Below are 18,608 nucleotides of genomic sequence, written 5' to 3'. Positions count from 1 at the left end.
ATGCTGGCTTCCTCTCCGGCCGTACGTGGGAAGGTCCTAGCAACCTGCGGATGGTCGTGGGTTTCCCCCGGGCTGTGCCCTGTTTCCACCCACCATAATGCTGGCTGCCGTCGTATAAGTGAAATATTCTTGAGTACCGCGTAAAACACCAATCAAATAAATAAATAAATATGGTCACTGATTAGCTTAGGAAAGATGTTACAACCTCAAAATGTTACTTGGCTGTAATATTGTCTGTAATATTAGGTCTGCATTCATACAACTGGTGGCTAATTATCTGGGTATGACCCAACTTCAGAATATCTCCTTTTGTGGTTTTTGGTTTCCAGGGCAAATCAGCAACAGACATGTTAGAGAACCTTTGCCTTTAAATATAACCATGTTATTTTTATTTACCTGATTGCAGTTTTACGCTGTTCTCAAGAATATTTCACTTTTACATGGACCACAACAGGAAGTATTATGGTGATATGAAACCGGACAGAGCCCCGGGGTGGGTGGGAAACCCATGACCATCTGCAGGTTTTTGCAAGACCTTCCCAAATATCAGTCACCGGAAAGAAAGTCAGCATAAGCTACTAGGACCACAGAGTATAAGTGTACTATGTTTTCTGTTTCCTTTACATGGTTTGGTGTTTTTGATTACAGACAACCACGTTACAGAAAATACCTCACCTATGTAATTGACCATATACATGACCTAAAATTTACCAATGAGAGAAAGTAAGTGTATTTCCTACTGAGCAGATTTTGTCTATTACAATGTAAAGATGCTGAATATGCACTGGTTTAATACAGTTTATAAAACTTCATCTAAACCTGTAAGTGAAGAAATGTTACTCTGATTATATTTCTTCAGAGAAATTTATAACAACTCATGTTAAACTTTTGATGAACAGGTTTTATTGGATTGTTTTATTTAAACCTTGATTTATCTTTGTTTTCGCAATGCCTTTTGTGTGACAGATGGGCTGTAATGAACTAAGCCTTTTAGAATGTGAGAAAAGAAAGAGGCTGAACACAAATGCATATTGTAAGAATGGTAAAATAGCTATGAACTGGCTGATTGATATTTGTCATAAATTGCTATAATAATAATAATAGAGGAAACTACAATAACTAAAAAATGCTTGGAATTTTTTAACAGAATGAAAGGTAAGTACAATAACTGAAAAATACTTGGAATTTTTTTTCTTGTCTTTTTCAGAACGTGTGTGATAATTTTGTACGGCATCAAAGATGACAGTTTTAAGCTGTTGGGCTGATCTGAGTTTTTATGTACGATAGCACGACGGGAGAGAAATTTGTAAAGATTTCTAGTCATTTTAGTTTGTATCATCTTACGCAAATATGTTCTCTACACAGCAATTTTATGTGGATTATGGACTGTTTCTTTTACTCTGGAAAATGACTTCTCATTCAGTCCAGGATGACATGGATATGTATTTAATATTCATTCTTCATGTTTGTTGTGTTGTTTAACTTTCCATGTCTGTGGTTTGAAAAGTTATTTTTGGGTTTAACCATTTCTTAAATGTTACAGTCTATAGTTGTCTGCAGCTCAGGTACGTATGAATATCTTATATCTTATTTTATTTCTTGTGCTTTCAAAAAGGGTTAGTACATATATTAAAAAACAAATGTAAGATGACTCTTTATTTCAGAATGTGTGGAAGTAGACACTGAAATGATAATAAATATGAGAAATTATAATTCCCTTTATGCAATACTGATGACACATTATCTCATGTAAGATGACAAATTTTCTCAGATTGTGTGGAAGTAGACAATGAAATGATAATAAATATGAGAAATTAGAATTCACTTCAATAATACTGATGACATCATCTCATGTATGATGACATGTTGTCTCAGATTGTGTTGAAGTAGACACTGAAATGATAGTGAATATGAGAAATTAGAACTTACTTTGCTCAATTCTGATGACATGTTATCTCATGTAAAATGACATTATCTCATGTATGATGACATGTTATCTCAGATTATGTTGAAGTAGAGACACTGAAATGATAATGAATATGAGAAATTAGAACTTACTTTACTCAATACTGATGACATGTTATCTCATGTATGATGACACATTATCTCAGAATGTGTTGAAGTAGACACTGAAATAATAAATGTGAGAAATTCACTTTACTCAATACTGATAATAGAGAATGGCATAAGAAATTGTGATCTTAATATATATTTTTGTTAGATGTTCATCATAACCCAGCTTTTGGGAATTTTGACTGGGTCTTTCCACAAATCTCTTCGCGATGAAGCTGACATTTAGATTTTATTTTCTTTAAGTGAAATTAAATTGTAAAATAGTGGTGTTTTTCCAAACGGTGACGTCCATCACATCATCTGTTTTAGCTGTTTCTGCTAGAGATAGCAGCTTTGTAAAGAACTGCAGGAATAAAAAAAAAGAATTGTTAAACTATTTTGAAAATTGTAAAACTATTTTTATTGCATAGACACAGACAAAAGAGTTAAGCTTAAAGGTATTTCCTGTGGTGCTTGTAACTTATTTTGGAACAAATACAAAGCAAATGCTTTTTTTGTATTTATGTTTAAACACTTGTATTTGTATACTGCTTGTTGAGCAATTACTATTTTGTTTCTTGCGTTTATGTAAACACATGTTGCTGGATATTTAAGTGATCACATAGTGTATATTTTCATGTATAATTAGAATTGGCAGTGTACAGTGTCAGGGATCGTATGAGGAAGATATTTGAACTTTTGTTTCATAAAGTTTTAATATCTGTTTTTCGAGTTTTACTTGCACTTCAGACAAGTAACAATTCTCGTTTAGTTTGTAAAGAACAGCAATAATTTGTTTTTTAAGAGCTATTAAACGTTTTGTTGTAAATTTGTTTAAGACTTGCCATTTTCACCTTGTCGGCTTGAGAACCCTCTCATGAAACAATATGCATATACATACCTGGCCACAGACCCCCATTAATTTTTCCCTAAGCGACAGTGTTAATGTTTAGCACTGTAGCTCAGTCCCGAACATTCCGTGGCCAATAAGCTTTGGTGCATATCTGGCCCAGCCTGTTAGAAAGAAGCCATCATCACCACCTGTCTCCATGTGTCCTCTCGCCCAGAATTTCAAACTTTCATCATTAAAACTCATACCTGCCCAAGGTTTAGACAATTTCCATCATTTTGATATCAAGCATGCAAGACTTTACACCCTAAATCACACAAAATTACATTTGTCCCGAAAAACGGAAGCTGTAATGGGGGTCTGTGGCCGCCATGTTTGTAAAATGACACAACCAAGGGACACAGACTGTGGTGACAGAAGCTGCTGAGAGTTATCTTCCCTGAATGGGTGGTCGGTGATAGTATAGAACTGTGATAACGACGAAAGGGATGTCCTACAGCTATTGTAAATGTCTTTCGTTATGTTATTACCAGCTACGCTATATTTTTTGCCTGGGACTATTTTGTTGCTGTTCAAAGTTAACAGTTCTTTATTATAGACCTTCTTGATGTCAGACATGTATGAAAGTATTATATATGTACGCACCAACATGCCAAAAAAAGTGGGCAGTCGCATGTGTTCATTATATATTTTGTGAATCGTCTGGTTTTTACCTTTACTGACATTAAGTTTATTCATTGGTGTTTTACGTCAAATATTTCACGTACATAACGGTAGCCAGGTTTACCGATGGGTGAAATTAGACAGAGCCTGGAGTAAACCACAGAACCTCGCCAGCAGATGGACCGGCGGAAGCTTGATTCGAACCCACCAACTATTAGATACGTCCTATCTTTAAACATGGGCATTCTATTCATTTAATCATAGACACAAGTGGAAGACAACACGAATTCCATGTCGCATGTGGCAATGTTACGCCTGTTTTCCCTTAGAGAGGACTAGCACAGTCTTATGGCAGCCATTCTAGCGCAATGTCTTCATCCCAAGCCATATTAAGATGTCTGTCAAAATGCTGTGTGATGATGGCGTCATATGCAAATCCTCTATTAGTTAATATTGTCATGTTTGATGTGGCTTGGCAGAGCCCATTTGTGCCTTTCCTCAAAACTATGCCCCATTTGTCAAAGGCCTATACAGGCTCCTGTGACAACGAACTATCGGAATTATTCTGAAGTGGTTGTAATAATTGTATCACTTCCGCTCAAAGTTTAGATTCCTCTACAACAATTCTTTTTATTAGTGCAACTGTGCGTTTGATGTCCTTAATTAGGTTAAGTATTTAGTTCTATTTTTTTCATCCCTGAGAATGTTTCGACACTATGGTGGTCACACTATGGTGGTCAGTTTTGCAGGAAAAGAAGAGTATGAGTATGACTAAACTGTATATGGTTCCTGTCGAGACTTCGGCAAATATTAACCTTTACTTGAGGACATCCTTCAAGTTAGACAAGAGAGTAGAGGAAATGTCTGTTGTAATGAAAACAATTCTCACAGTTCTTATGTGGGTGGCGACTAATTCGGAAATAGTAATCTGCAACTACACATATTTACAACAATGACCTGAAAGCATTGCGACAAATTGAACAAAAGTCCAAGAAAATGGACTTTCTTCGACGGTACGGTATATTTGGAGACCACTGGATATTTTATTAGGTAGAAATTTCTCTGTTGATTTGGCCTATTCTGTTTTTCTGGCCAAATACGGATAAAGTAACTCTTAAAAGCCCCAAAGACTCCAAACACGCCGATGAGCTCGTGTGCTCGACAACCTCTACACCTCAAATAGCTCCAAAAACCTAGTATATCCTGCCGTCGTCACGCCTACACCTGACGAGGTCTCGGACACTTTATGAAGGCAATCAAAAGTCATCAGGAGTAAATTTCGTTCTCTTTATCAGCAAATTTCCGATCAGCAGATTGTTTCCGTCGGTGAGGTGAAGGGACCAATTACTGCGTGAAGAAGACTGTGGTAGGCTTGTCATGGGCGAACGACCATCGACGGACGATTATTCTCAATCACTTGTACCGTTTTTGCTCAAGATGGAATTCCTATTTAATACGCCTTGCTCTGACTAATGAAGCCACTTCTTACTCTTTAAAGAGCACTTAATTCAGTCGGACAGTTTGGAATGCCATTTAGGCAAATAAAAACACACACCGGCACTCGAATATAGGAACTTTTTGGTTATATTCTGACATCTGTACAACACGTTGTAACAGCGACGTCGAGTACATTTGTCGATAATTGAGTTACATCTGGAACTGTTTTTGCCTATAGCTATCAAACAGCGATAGAAACCCGCATCCTTGCTATTGGACTTCTGTGTTGTGTAAATTGGGCGAGCAGAACCAGGTGCTGAAGCTGTATTAATTTGTTCGTTTTTTTCTGACCGAGTTAAGGCAATACCGTGACAATCGTATTCGTATAGTTTGTAGGTCGAGGACTTGAACGGTAGTGTTCTGTAACTCGGTGATACATATTTAGTTTGCGGTTCTCGCGAGTTTTTTCCCGACGCTAAAGAAAAAAGAAATACATCCTTCATTATGACGGTTTGCCTTTTTAGCATTCAACTGTGTAAGTTCCTGTGTATTTTTCAATTATGCTTAATTCATTGCATGAATCCGTCTTAATTTCATATTTTATTTTGACTGACTGCTGATGTTCGGATGTCTGTTTTGACACATATATGCAAGAACGGTGAATTGGTCCACACAAAGTAGACAGTGCATTCAATATGGAGGCATGTACCTTGAGCTCAACACACCTTTAACGCACACCTATGAAGTGTAGATCTCAGCCTCGGCTTGTATCAAATTGTCCACTCACGGCAATGTTTACCAGTGTCTCCAGTTGCTCTTCCATAAGTAATCATTGCTTTGAGACCACTCCATGGTGTGTTTTTCGTCGACAGCTATAGACACGTGCTCCAGTCCCGATAATTCAAATTTTGCTCATCAATTGAAGCAAGACATGAAAACACTGCACAAAGATTTCTCGTGGGAAATACATATCAATGCCTTGACCTACACGTTTAGACCAGACCCTCGTCAACCATCCTCAAAGGCCCACCCAAATCATGAATCCTTCCCCCCACCTGGCCCCTCCTCCTCCTGAATGAATGATTATGGCTTAACGCCACGTCAGCAATATTTCAGCCACACTGTGGCCAAAGTGGATTTCGATCAGATAATGAGAACATTCAAAATGATAATAAAGTAGACGAACATGTTTAAGATCAGTTAAAAGAACCAAAGCTGAAATAAAACGCATGATATTTCTATTACATATAGTATACATAAATTCTGAACAATTTTATGTATATACATGTTTGTAGGACGAACAAGGATTTATGACATAGACCACTGGCCGTCATCACGCTCAGAGCATCATGGTGTTAGTAGTGCACCAGAAAGGGATCACAGAATACTCAGAAACAGGTACATGTAATTCCCTTGTAAAACAGTTGAAAGTATTACGCTTTTTCGTTTAGAAACTGTGGCGTCAAGAGTTATCCCCCTTAGTTATGACTGAATGTCTCTGGTGGTAAATTAGAATAAATCTGTGTTCATGCTACTCAGATGTTTGCCACATGAAATGGACGATATGTAAGTTACCCAAATCGTAATAGGCCTGCTCTGAATTAACTTCCTTGTTGAACTACAGCGACTATGACATAACGTGAGATTAGTTTTTGAGGCGTGAAGCGGGACCTTAATCAGCATGGAGTATGTGGGTTATGTCACAACAGCGAGTGAGTGAGTGCTTGGGGTTTAACGTCGTACTCAACAATTTTTCAGCTTACCTACATGGACTTTATACCTGACAGTTTTAATCTGAAGTATAAGTGCTACATGTATATACATGTACCAGATCTATGTAAATATACACACTGAATGATAATGAAAGTAAAAGTAAAACAGTTGCAACCCTTAAAGTCTAACATGATTATTTAGAGCCTCAAATATAATCAGTATCTTCAATCTTATATGTTATGCAACCTTCAAAAATAAAATGACTTCAATTGGGCTGCACCCTTGAGGTTACTCTACCATTTTAGAGGTGAGTGAGTGAGTGCTTGGGGTTTAACGTCGTACTCAACAATTTTTCAGTCATATGACGGCGAAGGAATCATTAGGGTGCATGTACGTGTAATGTGCCTCCTTGTTGCAGGACGGACTTCCACCACTCTTTTATTTAGTGCTGCTTCACTGAGACGACTTACCAAAGGCAAGTAAGCCGACCCGCCCGAGCCATTATACTGATACGGGTCATTTAATTCATCACTAAACAAATACATTGTCACAAATAAAATAACTTACGAGAGTTTTTATCAGACTTACTTTCATGCAAACAGTTAAAGTTTCCTCTTTTTTGACTTAGATCATTGTTGAGTTTTTTTACATGTATCGTTTATGTCATAATAATTCTATCTGCTGTGAATATGGGTACAAATAGGTTTTCGCAGGGAGAGACAGGGCCACAGCGCCTGTATGATACAAGTATTTGATGTGTAATTAGTATTAGTTTTCTCCTCAGAAAAACCAGCACCCCGAAAGTGAACCGCTCCAGCAGCTGTGAAGATGATGCCCGCCCTGTTGTGCATAGGCGGCCTTCCCAAGGAACAGCTGTCCTGGAATTCACAACTAAAGTGCCGAGGAAAGTGTGCAGGGGGAAGTATCTAGGTCAGAAACCTCATAGCCATCATGTCTGTGTTATTATGTGTACAGTAGTACTGCACTGCTAATCCGGGGCCTCAGTGGTTAGCGTCAGTGTGGTGCAATGACCCAGGGGCCTCTCACCAATGCAGTCGCTGTCAGTTCAGCTCAAACTGGCTTCCTCTTCGTACATGGGAAGGTCTGCCAGCATATTAATAATAAATAGACAAGATGCAAAATGTGACCCAGTATATGCATCAAGCACTTTGGAAGGGAATTCAGGTGTGCTTAAAATTTGTTTAAAATATGAGAGTGCTTCAAACATTGTTTAGAGAATCAGCTTGTGACCACTGTTACCGGCTTAGTTGCAGCTCTCACTTGTTAGACTGAGACTTGAATTTGGGACATTTATGAGTTACATGGTTTGATCAGGAAACATTTTTTTTTTTAAATTATGTGAAAAAATAATGATAATATGGGTTTGTTTATAAACAAGAGCAAAACAGACTGACAACAAACATAGTGTGTCAAATAAATTTCAAGATACCTAATACTTACCTGTTTATGTGCCTTAAAAATATAATTTGCAATTTATTTTTTAAGGAGCAGTTTGCAGGTAATCACATCTTTTAGGCGTAAGAAGTTTATGTGCTCTGATGTGGTTAACTGAAGTGATGACTTATAACACAGGTCACAGTGTACGAGGGAGCACAGTATTTGCTGGCATGGACACTGTAACGGGGGAACTGGTCACGGTGACAGAGTGGGTGTTAAAGTGGAGACATGTGGCCCGCAGACTGCCCCCTGAGAGAGAGGAGGAGGATAGCGAGGCTAAGGCTTACCTTAAACAGGTTCTGCTTTATGCGATTACATCGTTATTAATGTGCAAAAAAAAAAAAGTAGAAAAGCTTCCATCTGTTTAACACATGTACATTGTTGTATAGCCATATACAATTTAAACCGCTCAAAATATAGCTAAAATGAATCTCTGATTTTGACAGCAGCACTGTGAGTGGGTGAGGTAAGAAATAAAATAATATTGTTTTGGTGAATGTGTAAAAAATATCGTAATGGCGCCATAAACCTGTAAGAATTCCAGATTAAAAAATGATTTATGAAGTTATCAAGCATGTCAGAAAAGATGGTTTTGGCTGCTCACATTTCATTCAACCCTGTATTCAAAATAACTGAGGTTACATTATTTAGCCACCATAATTTGATATGTCTCTCTTTCAGTACTGACAGCTGACAGGAGGTAAAAGAAATGATAACAAAGCATGATTGCCAGTACAACGTGATAGTAAAACCTAGATCCCGCATTTTTGTGAACTGAAAATCCCCTTGCTGAACTATCTCTGTATTCTTCTCTGTTACCAACTCACATTTACTTTTATTCCATAGACACTATTCCTGTAAGTTCAAAGCCCTGTTTGATCAAACAAGAAATTTTAAATCTGTATGACACTCAAGATAGACATCTAGCCTTCCACAAACCATTGTATAATACAAATCTATCATATTATTTATTCAGAACTTCCCGTCCTACGGAATGGAACAAGCTTCCATTAACACTAAGATCAGTTTCTTCTAAATTGCACTGTCAGTCTTTATTAAAATCTTTTGTACTTTCTAAGCTGCAATCTTCATTCTAACATTACACCATTAAGGCATAGTTGAGGTAAAATAAATTCATATATATTTAGAAAGAAAAACAATTATTTAGACACAAACTAAAATGTCAGCCTCACCCCTCCAATGCTGTTATTACTTATACATGGGATAGAACAAGCTCAACCTGAGCTTTATTCCCAGCATGTTTGCTGTTTAAAAACAAAAAAAACCCCTGAAAGATGAGTGTAATGGTTTGCTTCCAGCACTAGGATCTGTTCTAAAAATTTGAAGAACCAGAGTATATTAAATCCAGAGATTAATTTGCTAGAGAGTTAACCATATTGATTTTTTGTTTGTCTTTTTTCTTTTTTTGCGCTCAGATTACCAGTATTGAGCAGGAGTTGTTGTTGTTGTTACGTCTGAAGCATGCCAACCTTGTGCATTACCTGGGGTTAAAGTATGAACAGGAGGCTGGCAAAATTACAGTTTATGTGAGTAACCGTGTCGAATCCCACGCGTAATTATAACTTCCTTAATACCTGTGAATCTATGCATGAATTATTTTTATGAGAAATGAACAAAATGACAGCTTGATTTTGATTTTTGTACATAACTTTGTTTCTATAGGTGCTATCAGAGTACTGTGGAGGAGGTAATTTAGACATGTACCTCAGAAGTAAGACCCCTGTCCCCGTGGAGCTACTGAGACTGTACACAGAGCAGATCCTGCAGGCAATAGATCACCTTCATAGTGAGGCTGTCGTCCACAAAAACATCAGGGTAAGTGGCTAACTACTTGTCATTTATTTGTGTGTAGATAGATATAGACAATATAGACAATGATATAGACAATATATATGGTCCTTCATTTACTTGTGCAGGTTTCTAGTGAGGTCTTATGCCTACATGTACTTGACTGAGGTCATAGTTTTGTGTATGGCATAAAAAACAATCAAATAAATCAGTAAATAAATGTGTATAGGCATGTAACAACGTTTTTCAATAGCCTGTGAGCAGCACATGCCTCTGCTTCAAAAATGATGATTTTTTTCTTATGTGTTCAGATTCTGTTTCTTCAGTAAAATTTAATGGTAAAAATACAGAAATTCATTATTATTGTTTTTTTTTTTTTTGTTTGTTTTTTTTTTGTAGGCTTCTAGTGTTTTACTAGATGACACAGGAAGTGTCAGATTGACTGACTACAGTATTCAGAAAAGGTATGCAATTTGCATTTGAGAATTAAGGATCTAGTTGAAAGCCATCAAGCTTCTGGTAGATTTTCATACATGTACTGTCAGCACAATAGATATGTTAGCATTGTGGCCAGTCTGCTGCATTAAGCCATTGTTATACAACTTGGATAAATCTGAAAACAACATGAAAACCTGTACATTTGTTTATAGACTGTCAGATTTGTACGAGTCTGTGGAGAACCAGCGACCAGGGGTTAGGTTTACAGGTGTTCAGACTCCAGTAATTGGCAGAGGTGGAAAGAAAGGAGATATCTATCAGCTGGTAAGAGGTGTTCATGTGCTCTGATACATTTCCGCCAACTTTTAGGGGCACGGCAGTACATAAAATACACGGGGAAAATTCTGCTCTCATTTACAAAGCTGATGAATGCCCAACATCTCATAGTCATTATAGTCAGTTTTTCTGTGTAAAGTAAAAGTAGACCCCAAGCCAAGCCAAAAAACTGGATGCAAAGACACACAGCTACTCAGGGCAATTGGCCTATCATTCTTAATCTAGTGTTATTGCTGTGGTCTGCTGATATCATGAACGGTCAGAGAGGTTAGTCATATACATGTGTACCTGGCAGATGAATCGTAATTTACTTTGTGCTAGTCTTAAACCTGACTACATTCATATATGTTTATGTGAAACATTTTTGAGTACGGTACACTATTTAACACCATTCGGATAAATATAAAGTAAATATATACGCAGTCAGTTTCACAATCGGTTTTAGGCTATTCAGGAGCTAATGGCTAATGCTTGCTGCCAGCAGACATGGCAGATAACTGATAACTGTATGATGGTCTTATACATATTGGTCTTTATACATATTGAACATATATATATATATATATATATATATATATATATATATATATTTTTCACCGATTAGTTTTTAATTTAGTTTAGTTTGGTTTAGTTTAGTTTTATATATATATATATATATATATATATATATATATATATATATATATGTGTGTGTATATATATATATGTGTGTATATATATATATATATGTATATATATACCACCGATTAGTTTAACGTAATATGCAAGTGGTGTAAATCAGAATGAAAAAAGACAAAAAAATCATTTTGACTCAATATTTTGGCACTTTATTTTGCCATCATAAGGAGAATGAAAGGCTTATTTTGACGTGATATTTCTAAATGTTATTTTTCCATCATAAAGAAATGGCAAAATAAATATCTACACTACTCATGTATTACATTGAACAATAAAATACTCCTTTCCTCTGGTTGCTAGGGGTTGTTGTTGTTGTCATTGGCTGATGGACAAGAGGTCACAGAGATCCTCTCCGAGATTCCAGCTGGCTTCTCTCCTGAGTTCCAGGATTTCCTCTCTAAGTCAGTTGTTGGTTTTTTTTTTTAAATCAAAATACATATACGTACTACAAAGTAATACAGGATTTTAAAGTAATACAGTATACGGGTGCTGGGACAATAGCACATTTTAAAAGGGTACCATTCAGGAGTAAGCAAACTTTTTAAAGACAGTTTTAAAAAAAGTGAAGTGAAAAACCATTGTCCATCTTCCTCGGCTGGACTTTACTGACATGAAATATATAGTTTATGGATAAGAATGTTCAGCACTCTGTAAGTACATATATATTGTTTTCCTCCAGATGTTTGATTCAAGATGAGAGACACAGGTGGTCAGCTGGTCAGTTACTGGACCACAGCTTTGTGCGACACCCAGTCCCCACTGGTCTGAACACTAACAGCAGTTGTGTGGCCAGTACACAGATACAAGGTGCAACAAGTTTCCACAAGTGAATAGTTAACACAAGAATAGAGAACACTGCTGGTGTTCAGAGTTGACCTGTATTATTGTATTATAAACTTGGGCTAAACAGTGATTCTATCACCAAACTACTGTAAATTTATTTGTTTTGATGATCTCTTTGATATTACGTTACATGTAAGTTGATGTGTCTCTTTTCTCCTGTAAATATTAAAGATATTAAAGTTAAAGATAACGTATTATATAGAGGGCCTCTGGGAAGAACAGTTCTTGAGACCTGACAAAGCTATGTGTACATTTGTATCATAATTACTCTCTGAAAATAAAGTTATACATACATAGATACATACATACATACATACATACATACATAGATACATACATACATACATACATACATACATACCTACCTTTTATATACTGTATTTCCCCCAAGGTTTGGTCTGTGAAAATGCACTTTTAGAAGCACATAAAAGCTTTAAAATGATACTTTGATGCCAACGGTTTTTTTCTGATAAGAAATTAGTCAAACTTCACAAAAAACTCCTCAGTGGCCTTATAAGGTGGGTGAATCAGTCAGAATCAAACAAAATGTCACATGAAAAGTGCTGAACTCTAGGTGAAATACAGTGTTTTGTTACAGTGTTAAGTGTCAAACTTCACAAAAAACTCCTCAGTGGTCCTTATAAGGTGGGTGAATCAGTCAGAGTCAAACAAAATGTCACATGAAAAGTGCTGAACTCTAGGTGAAATACAGTCTTTTGTTACAGTGTTAAGTGTCAAACTTCACAAAAAACTCCTCAGTGGTCCTTATAAGGTGGGTGAATCAGTCAGAGTCAAACAAAATGTCACATGAAAAGTGCTGAACTCTAGATGAAATACAGTGTTTTGTTACAGTGTTAAGTGTCAAACTTCACAAAAAACTCCTCAGTGGTCCTATAAGGTGGGTGAATCAGTCAGAGTCAAACAAAATGTCACATGAAAAGTGCTGAACTCTAGGTGAAATACAGTCTTTTGTTACAGTGTTAAGTGTCAAACTTCACAAAAAACTCCTCAGTGGTCCTTATAAGGTGGGTGAATCAGTCAGAGTCAAACAAAATGTCACATGAAAAGTGCTGAACTCTAGATGAAATACAGTGTTTTGTTACAGTGTTAAGTGTCAAACTTCACAAAAAACTCCTCAGTGGTCCTATAAGGTGGGTGAATCAGTCAGAGTCAAACAAAATGTCACATGAAAAGTGCTGAACTCTAGGTGAAATACAGTGTTTTGTTACAGTGTTAAGTGTCAAACTTCACAAAAAACTCCTCAGTGGCCCTTATAAGGTGGGTGAATCAGTCAGAATCAAACAAAATGTCACATGAAAAGTGCTGAACTCTAGGTGAAATACAGTGTTTTGTTACAGTGTTAAGTGTCAAACTTCACAAAAAACTCCTCAGTGGTCCTATAAGGTGGGTGAATCAGTCAGAGTCAAACAAAATGTCACATGAAAAGTGCTGAACTCAAGATGAAATACAGTTTTTTGTTACAGTGTTATCTCCATTATCGAGCAGTTGACAAACATTACTGTAACTACGTGTATATACCTGTGGATATATGATATTTCCAACAATGCGAACACAACAGTAATAGATTGTAATTTGTGGAGGTACATCTATTTCTCTTTTCGCATTTTCAACTTTACTTTAATAACTCTCAAATGAATTGATCCGGATCAACCATGGATGAATCGAACCGATGAATCCAACACATCTGGTGTCCCATGACCCCTTCACCGTCACTACGTTACTTTTCATTCCATTCCCAGGGAAAGCATTTGTGACCTCATGACATCACATAAAGCTTGAACATTTGTAACCAAAGTGTGGGACATCCGGTTGACCTCTTTGCAACAGTACTGCTTCTGATTGGTCAATTGGGTGTTCTTGATTGAAAGTTGGAACAAGTTCTATTCTGTTCTACTTTCCTGAACTTTTCAACTCAAGTCAAAACATAATAAAAATCTCAATTTGGATCAGAGTTATACTCATCTCATGTCATTTCCTGATACATTATTTCATCATTTTTATAGCAGTTTATATTCTGTGATATTCTTGTCTATATTTTTCTATATGATTTTGCCCATTGTAGATGTAAACAAATCTTCAGCAGATATCCCTATGGTGACTTCGTATGAGGCCAGCGGTCAGTCCAGACTTAAAACAGGGTTTGTCATCCTCAAATCTCTGGGTAAAGGAGGATTCGGGGATGTTATCAAGGTAATTAGTATGAAGAGGAATTGGGAATGATATCAAGATAACTGGACTCGAGGGAATTAGGATATATCAAGGTAAATAACATGAGGAGGATTGGGTGATGTTTCCATGGTACCTACATAGTCTGGCTAGGATTTGGAGATGTTATATAGGTGTTATCAAGGCAACAAAAGTATACATTGTTAAAAGGAGAATTTGTGGTAGTCGTACGTCGCAGTTTGGGGTGTGATCAAAGTGAGGAAAATAATACAAGTATAGACTGTTTGAAAAGTGATGAAGGTTAGCAAAATAAATGTGGACCGCTAAAAGAGGATTTGAGGATGCGATTTAGGATAGGATTCATGTACCAGTAGAACTGATACAGGGTTTTCTAGGGATTGGAAAATGTGAAAAATAATTATTACTGTAATGAGGAGGATCTAATCCATGTGATATTGGTTGCATAGGCTTGGTGTTAGGTCAGGAGATTTGTCATGTACATGTGTACATACAACATACATGTAGCAAACTTCAGTGTGGTCTTCACATTCTTCTTGGTTTTCAGTTCATACACTTTACCACTGTGATGTCATTAAGTGGAATATTCTTTACTCTGTCGTTTGATTAAATATATAAACTGATACAGATGTTGAGTTTCTTTATAAATACGTTTATACAGGAATCAAGCTGAACCTCTGTTTTCACTTGCAGGTTAGAAACAAGCTAGATGGTAGGTATTATGCCATTAAAAGAATACCACTGAATCCAAAGAGTAAACAGTTCAACAAGAAAATCACACATGAGGTGAAGCTTTTGTCCAGGTTAAACCATGAGAACGTGGTAAGGTACGATTGTCGACATAGTGCCAACTCACCCATCCGATCAAGGGCATTGTCTGCCCAGCTTTCCATGCAGGCTGCCATCTGTCTGTGTAACCTTCGTTGCTTTATCACTGCAGACTCGCTTCACTTAGTTCTAAAATTAGGTCACTTGTTGCCCTTACTAGGCTGTTGATAATAAACAAGTCACATTACTTTAAAATTGACACTCGGCCTTTTCAACACTGTATTTGAAGAACTACTTATCTTAAGAGTTTACAGTAAGACGATCCTGTGTATTTTTTCAATCATAGTGATGACATTGTCTCTCCAACATTCACTCTGCGATAACAGGCATCTTTTGAGTTTGTAACACTCTTGCAATAAATATGTAAGGGTCATTGTATAAAATGCACTTATTTATCTTTGTCCATTTCTATTCCACTAAATACAGGTACTACAATTCTTGGATAGAAACCAGTGATGACCCAGCTTACAGTGATGATTCTTCTAATGATGATGATGATGATGATGAAAATGATGTCTTTGGTGCTCCATTTGTGTGAGTGTTAATGTTTCATTACTTAACGTATACATGTAAATAGTCGAAAAATTAATAATTAACGATTTCATGAAATATGAGCATAGCTAGCTGAAATGTTTTGTTATAGAAATGTATTTTGGTGTGTTCCTCTTTGAGTATCTGCCCGCTAAATTATCTGTATCTGTCAGCTTATTTGTCCGAGTTCTGCGCTGAATTACTCAAATACCTATTTCTGTGGAATCATATGTTTTAAACATTTGCATGTATGATGCGTGAAGGGCAATGTAGGAAGAGTAGCAAAAATGCAAATAAGTTTTTAGGGGCACTTCTTCCTTGATGTTTCAGACCCTTTCACAATGCTGACGTCTCTGATGGCATTGAGTTTGAGGGTGGGAGTGTGAGGAACTCAAAGATGGATGGATGGTCGGAACATGAGGTGAGGCATGATTATCTGGTGACTTAATTCAGTCCCAATGTGGCTGAAGGTTATCAGGTGCCTGCATGAGCTCACATTGAAACTTAAACCTGTTGTTCAAAAGTCTACTAAAAATAGAACTTGGGCGTTTTGTTCAAAAGTTAGTCTGACTAAAGCTGTATACATTGTGCATTGGGATGAGGCATGGGTGAAGATGTAACGCCTACACTTATGAATAATTTATTTATTTATTTATTTATTCGATTGGTGTTCTATGCCGTACTCAAGCATATTTCACTTATGCGACGGAGGCCAACATTATGGTTGGAGGAAACAGGGCAGAACCCGGGGGAAACCCACGACCATCCGCAGGTTGCTGACACACCTTCCCAAGTACGGCCGGAGAAGGAAGCCAGCATGGGCTGGACTTGAACTCACAGTGACCGCATTGGTGAGAGGCTCCTGGGTCATTACGCTGTGCTAGCGAGCTAACCAACTGAGCCACGGAGGCCCCCTTTTGAATAATCAACCTCAGCATATAGGTAAATGTCAGACACACCTGTGTAGAATGGATAATTGCCTCAGCGCATCACAGGATATACATGTGCAACGTGGCAGGTGAAAAGTTTGGGTGATGCAAACTTTGTCTCTGTGCCTCATATCGATAAACATGTTTTCATGAAATGTGAGACTCTTTTATATTTGATAACTTTATAACGATGCTAGTAACTACTTTAAAACGTGTTAAAAAACCAAGAAGTTGTATATCCATAAGGAACATAGTGTTGGTGTATTTCCTCACCAACTTTCACTGAAAGTCATTCTTGATATTTACAGGATTCCAAGCTGAAAGAACACAATACAGAGACTGCAGATGTTTCAGAAGGCTGTCTTAAAGTACAGTACTTGTACATTCAGGTGTGTTATGCATGTATAGGTGAAAAGTGTACATTTTGAGATTATCTTTGAGTTTATAGGTGCTTTATGGTGAAAATCTAAGAGATGTTCAGATACAAATCAGTGATAACATTCATTCAAGGAATTGCTAAAAACTATTGGCATTTTGTTTCTTCCACTATGACCTTTCACCAACAAGATTTTGAGAACAATCCCAAGCTTCATTAACTACATCATTGCATGTGTGATGCAGTGGTTTCTCTCAGGCATTATCTACAATGTTATCCTGGCTAAAACAAGAAAAGACAACAAATAACATAACCTGAATTTTTTAGGAAGAGGGGTGGAAATAGACGTGAATACGTACATACCTTTTCACTCGGGAATTTTTTTATGCAGCCTTATGGTTCATCATGGTAATCAACCGGAAACAATTAGGTGTCACTCATATGCTTGGCACATATGGTTTAAAGTAAGGTTTGGGTGATGTAAACGGAAATAGCTGTGTCTTTATGTTACAGAAATAACTCCTGTTGATTGGTTAAAATTGTTAATATGGCAGCACTTTTGATTTTCCCAATGTGGGTGATTTTTTGCATACTATAAACTGCAACATCTCATTTGTACAACATTTCAAAAATAAACAGTTACATATGTTTTTTAAGCACCATTTGCTCTAGTACTGTCTTCTTTTTTAAAATGATTTATGTGTCGTGTTTTACCTTTTGTGTGTGTGTAGATGGAGTACTGTGACAAGAGCACCCTGAGAAACTGTATAGACGCAGGCCTGTATGAGGACATGAAGCGCGTCTGGAGGTTATTCCGGGAGATTGTGGAAGGATTGACTCATATACATAAACAGGTATAGAGTACACATTGCTACTGACCGTAAAAATCTTGAAACTTATCAACCTTTGCTATGTGTAGAGGATGTTGACATTTTCAAAGGGAAATTTGTTTTCCAACTTCTTTGATATGCTTTGATAAGATAAGATCACTAAAGGGTGAACTCTTGCTACAATGCTTTAGGCTTGTGTAACAAAGTGTAGAATATTTATTCCAAGTAGCCTTAGAAATATTAATTTTAGGCTTTGAAATAGTCTGAGAATTCAGAATCTTTAAAGGGTGCGGGCTCTGTGCATATTATAAGCAGCCATAAGAATTTGTTGGTGGTCGAACGAAAGATAAAAGAAGTTCTGCAACGTCTCTAGAGCTCAGCAAACTAAATATTCTTAACAAGTAAGATAATAACATATTTTTAAATATGATAGTCATTTGTGGATTTGATGATGACAGCTTCATTTTTTTTGTGTGTTTTTTTTTTTTCAATAACAGAGAGCACTGAAATTTCAGATTATCGTGACAGAATTTTGTCTCTTGACATTCTACAAAATCGTTAGCCGCCATGTCATTTTTCACCATCGAGCAGACACCATGAATATGTTTGTAGGAAATCTGCAAACAAAAGCA

At 36.8% G+C, this 18,608-nt stretch overlaps 2 protein-coding genes across 2 annotated transcripts in view; both read left to right on the top strand.

Moving 5' to 3' along the window:
- The window catches only part of LOC135467624 (eIF-2-alpha kinase GCN2-like), a 34,918-nt gene extending 31,317 nt beyond the window's left edge, over nucleotides 1-3,601 (top strand). Inside the window, exons 38-39 of the mRNA XM_064745402.1 lie at nucleotides 649-723; nucleotides 1,208-3,601. Of these exons, the coding sequence (XP_064601472.1) occupies nucleotides 649-723; nucleotides 1,208-1,265 (133 nt within the window). The 3' untranslated portion in view covers nucleotides 1,266-3,601. The remainder of the gene's footprint in view (nucleotides 1-648; nucleotides 724-1,207) is intronic.
- Nucleotides 3,602-5,594: 1,993 nt separating this feature from the next.
- The window catches only part of LOC135467940 (eIF-2-alpha kinase GCN2-like), a 30,611-nt gene continuing 17,597 nt past the window's right edge, over nucleotides 5,595-18,608 (top strand). Inside the window, exons 1-15 of the mRNA XM_064745878.1 lie at nucleotides 5,595-6,400; nucleotides 7,500-7,645; nucleotides 8,309-8,469; nucleotides 9,610-9,720; nucleotides 9,857-10,009; nucleotides 10,382-10,446; nucleotides 10,633-10,744; nucleotides 11,735-11,835; nucleotides 12,114-12,241; nucleotides 14,361-14,488; nucleotides 15,176-15,309; nucleotides 15,737-15,844; nucleotides 16,172-16,262; nucleotides 17,079-17,159; nucleotides 17,878-18,000. Of these exons, the coding sequence (XP_064601948.1) occupies nucleotides 6,288-6,400; nucleotides 7,500-7,645; nucleotides 8,309-8,469; nucleotides 9,610-9,720; nucleotides 9,857-10,009; nucleotides 10,382-10,446; nucleotides 10,633-10,744; nucleotides 11,735-11,835; nucleotides 12,114-12,241; nucleotides 14,361-14,488; nucleotides 15,176-15,309; nucleotides 15,737-15,844; nucleotides 16,172-16,262; nucleotides 17,079-17,159; nucleotides 17,878-18,000 (1,755 nt within the window). The 5' untranslated portion in view covers nucleotides 5,595-6,287. The remainder of the gene's footprint in view (nucleotides 6,401-7,499; nucleotides 7,646-8,308; nucleotides 8,470-9,609; nucleotides 9,721-9,856; nucleotides 10,010-10,381; nucleotides 10,447-10,632; nucleotides 10,745-11,734; nucleotides 11,836-12,113; nucleotides 12,242-14,360; nucleotides 14,489-15,175; nucleotides 15,310-15,736; nucleotides 15,845-16,171; nucleotides 16,263-17,078; nucleotides 17,160-17,877; nucleotides 18,001-18,608) is intronic.

The sequence above is a fragment of the Liolophura sinensis genome, chromosome 6 (genome assembly GCF_032854445.1).
Source record: "Liolophura sinensis isolate JHLJ2023 chromosome 6, CUHK_Ljap_v2, whole genome shotgun sequence".
NCBI classification, from domain to species: domain Eukaryota; kingdom Metazoa; phylum Mollusca; class Polyplacophora; order Chitonida; family Chitonidae; genus Liolophura; species Liolophura sinensis.
The sequence above is the reverse complement of the archived record's forward strand: the minus strand, read 5'-3'. Positions and strand labels throughout refer to the sequence as shown.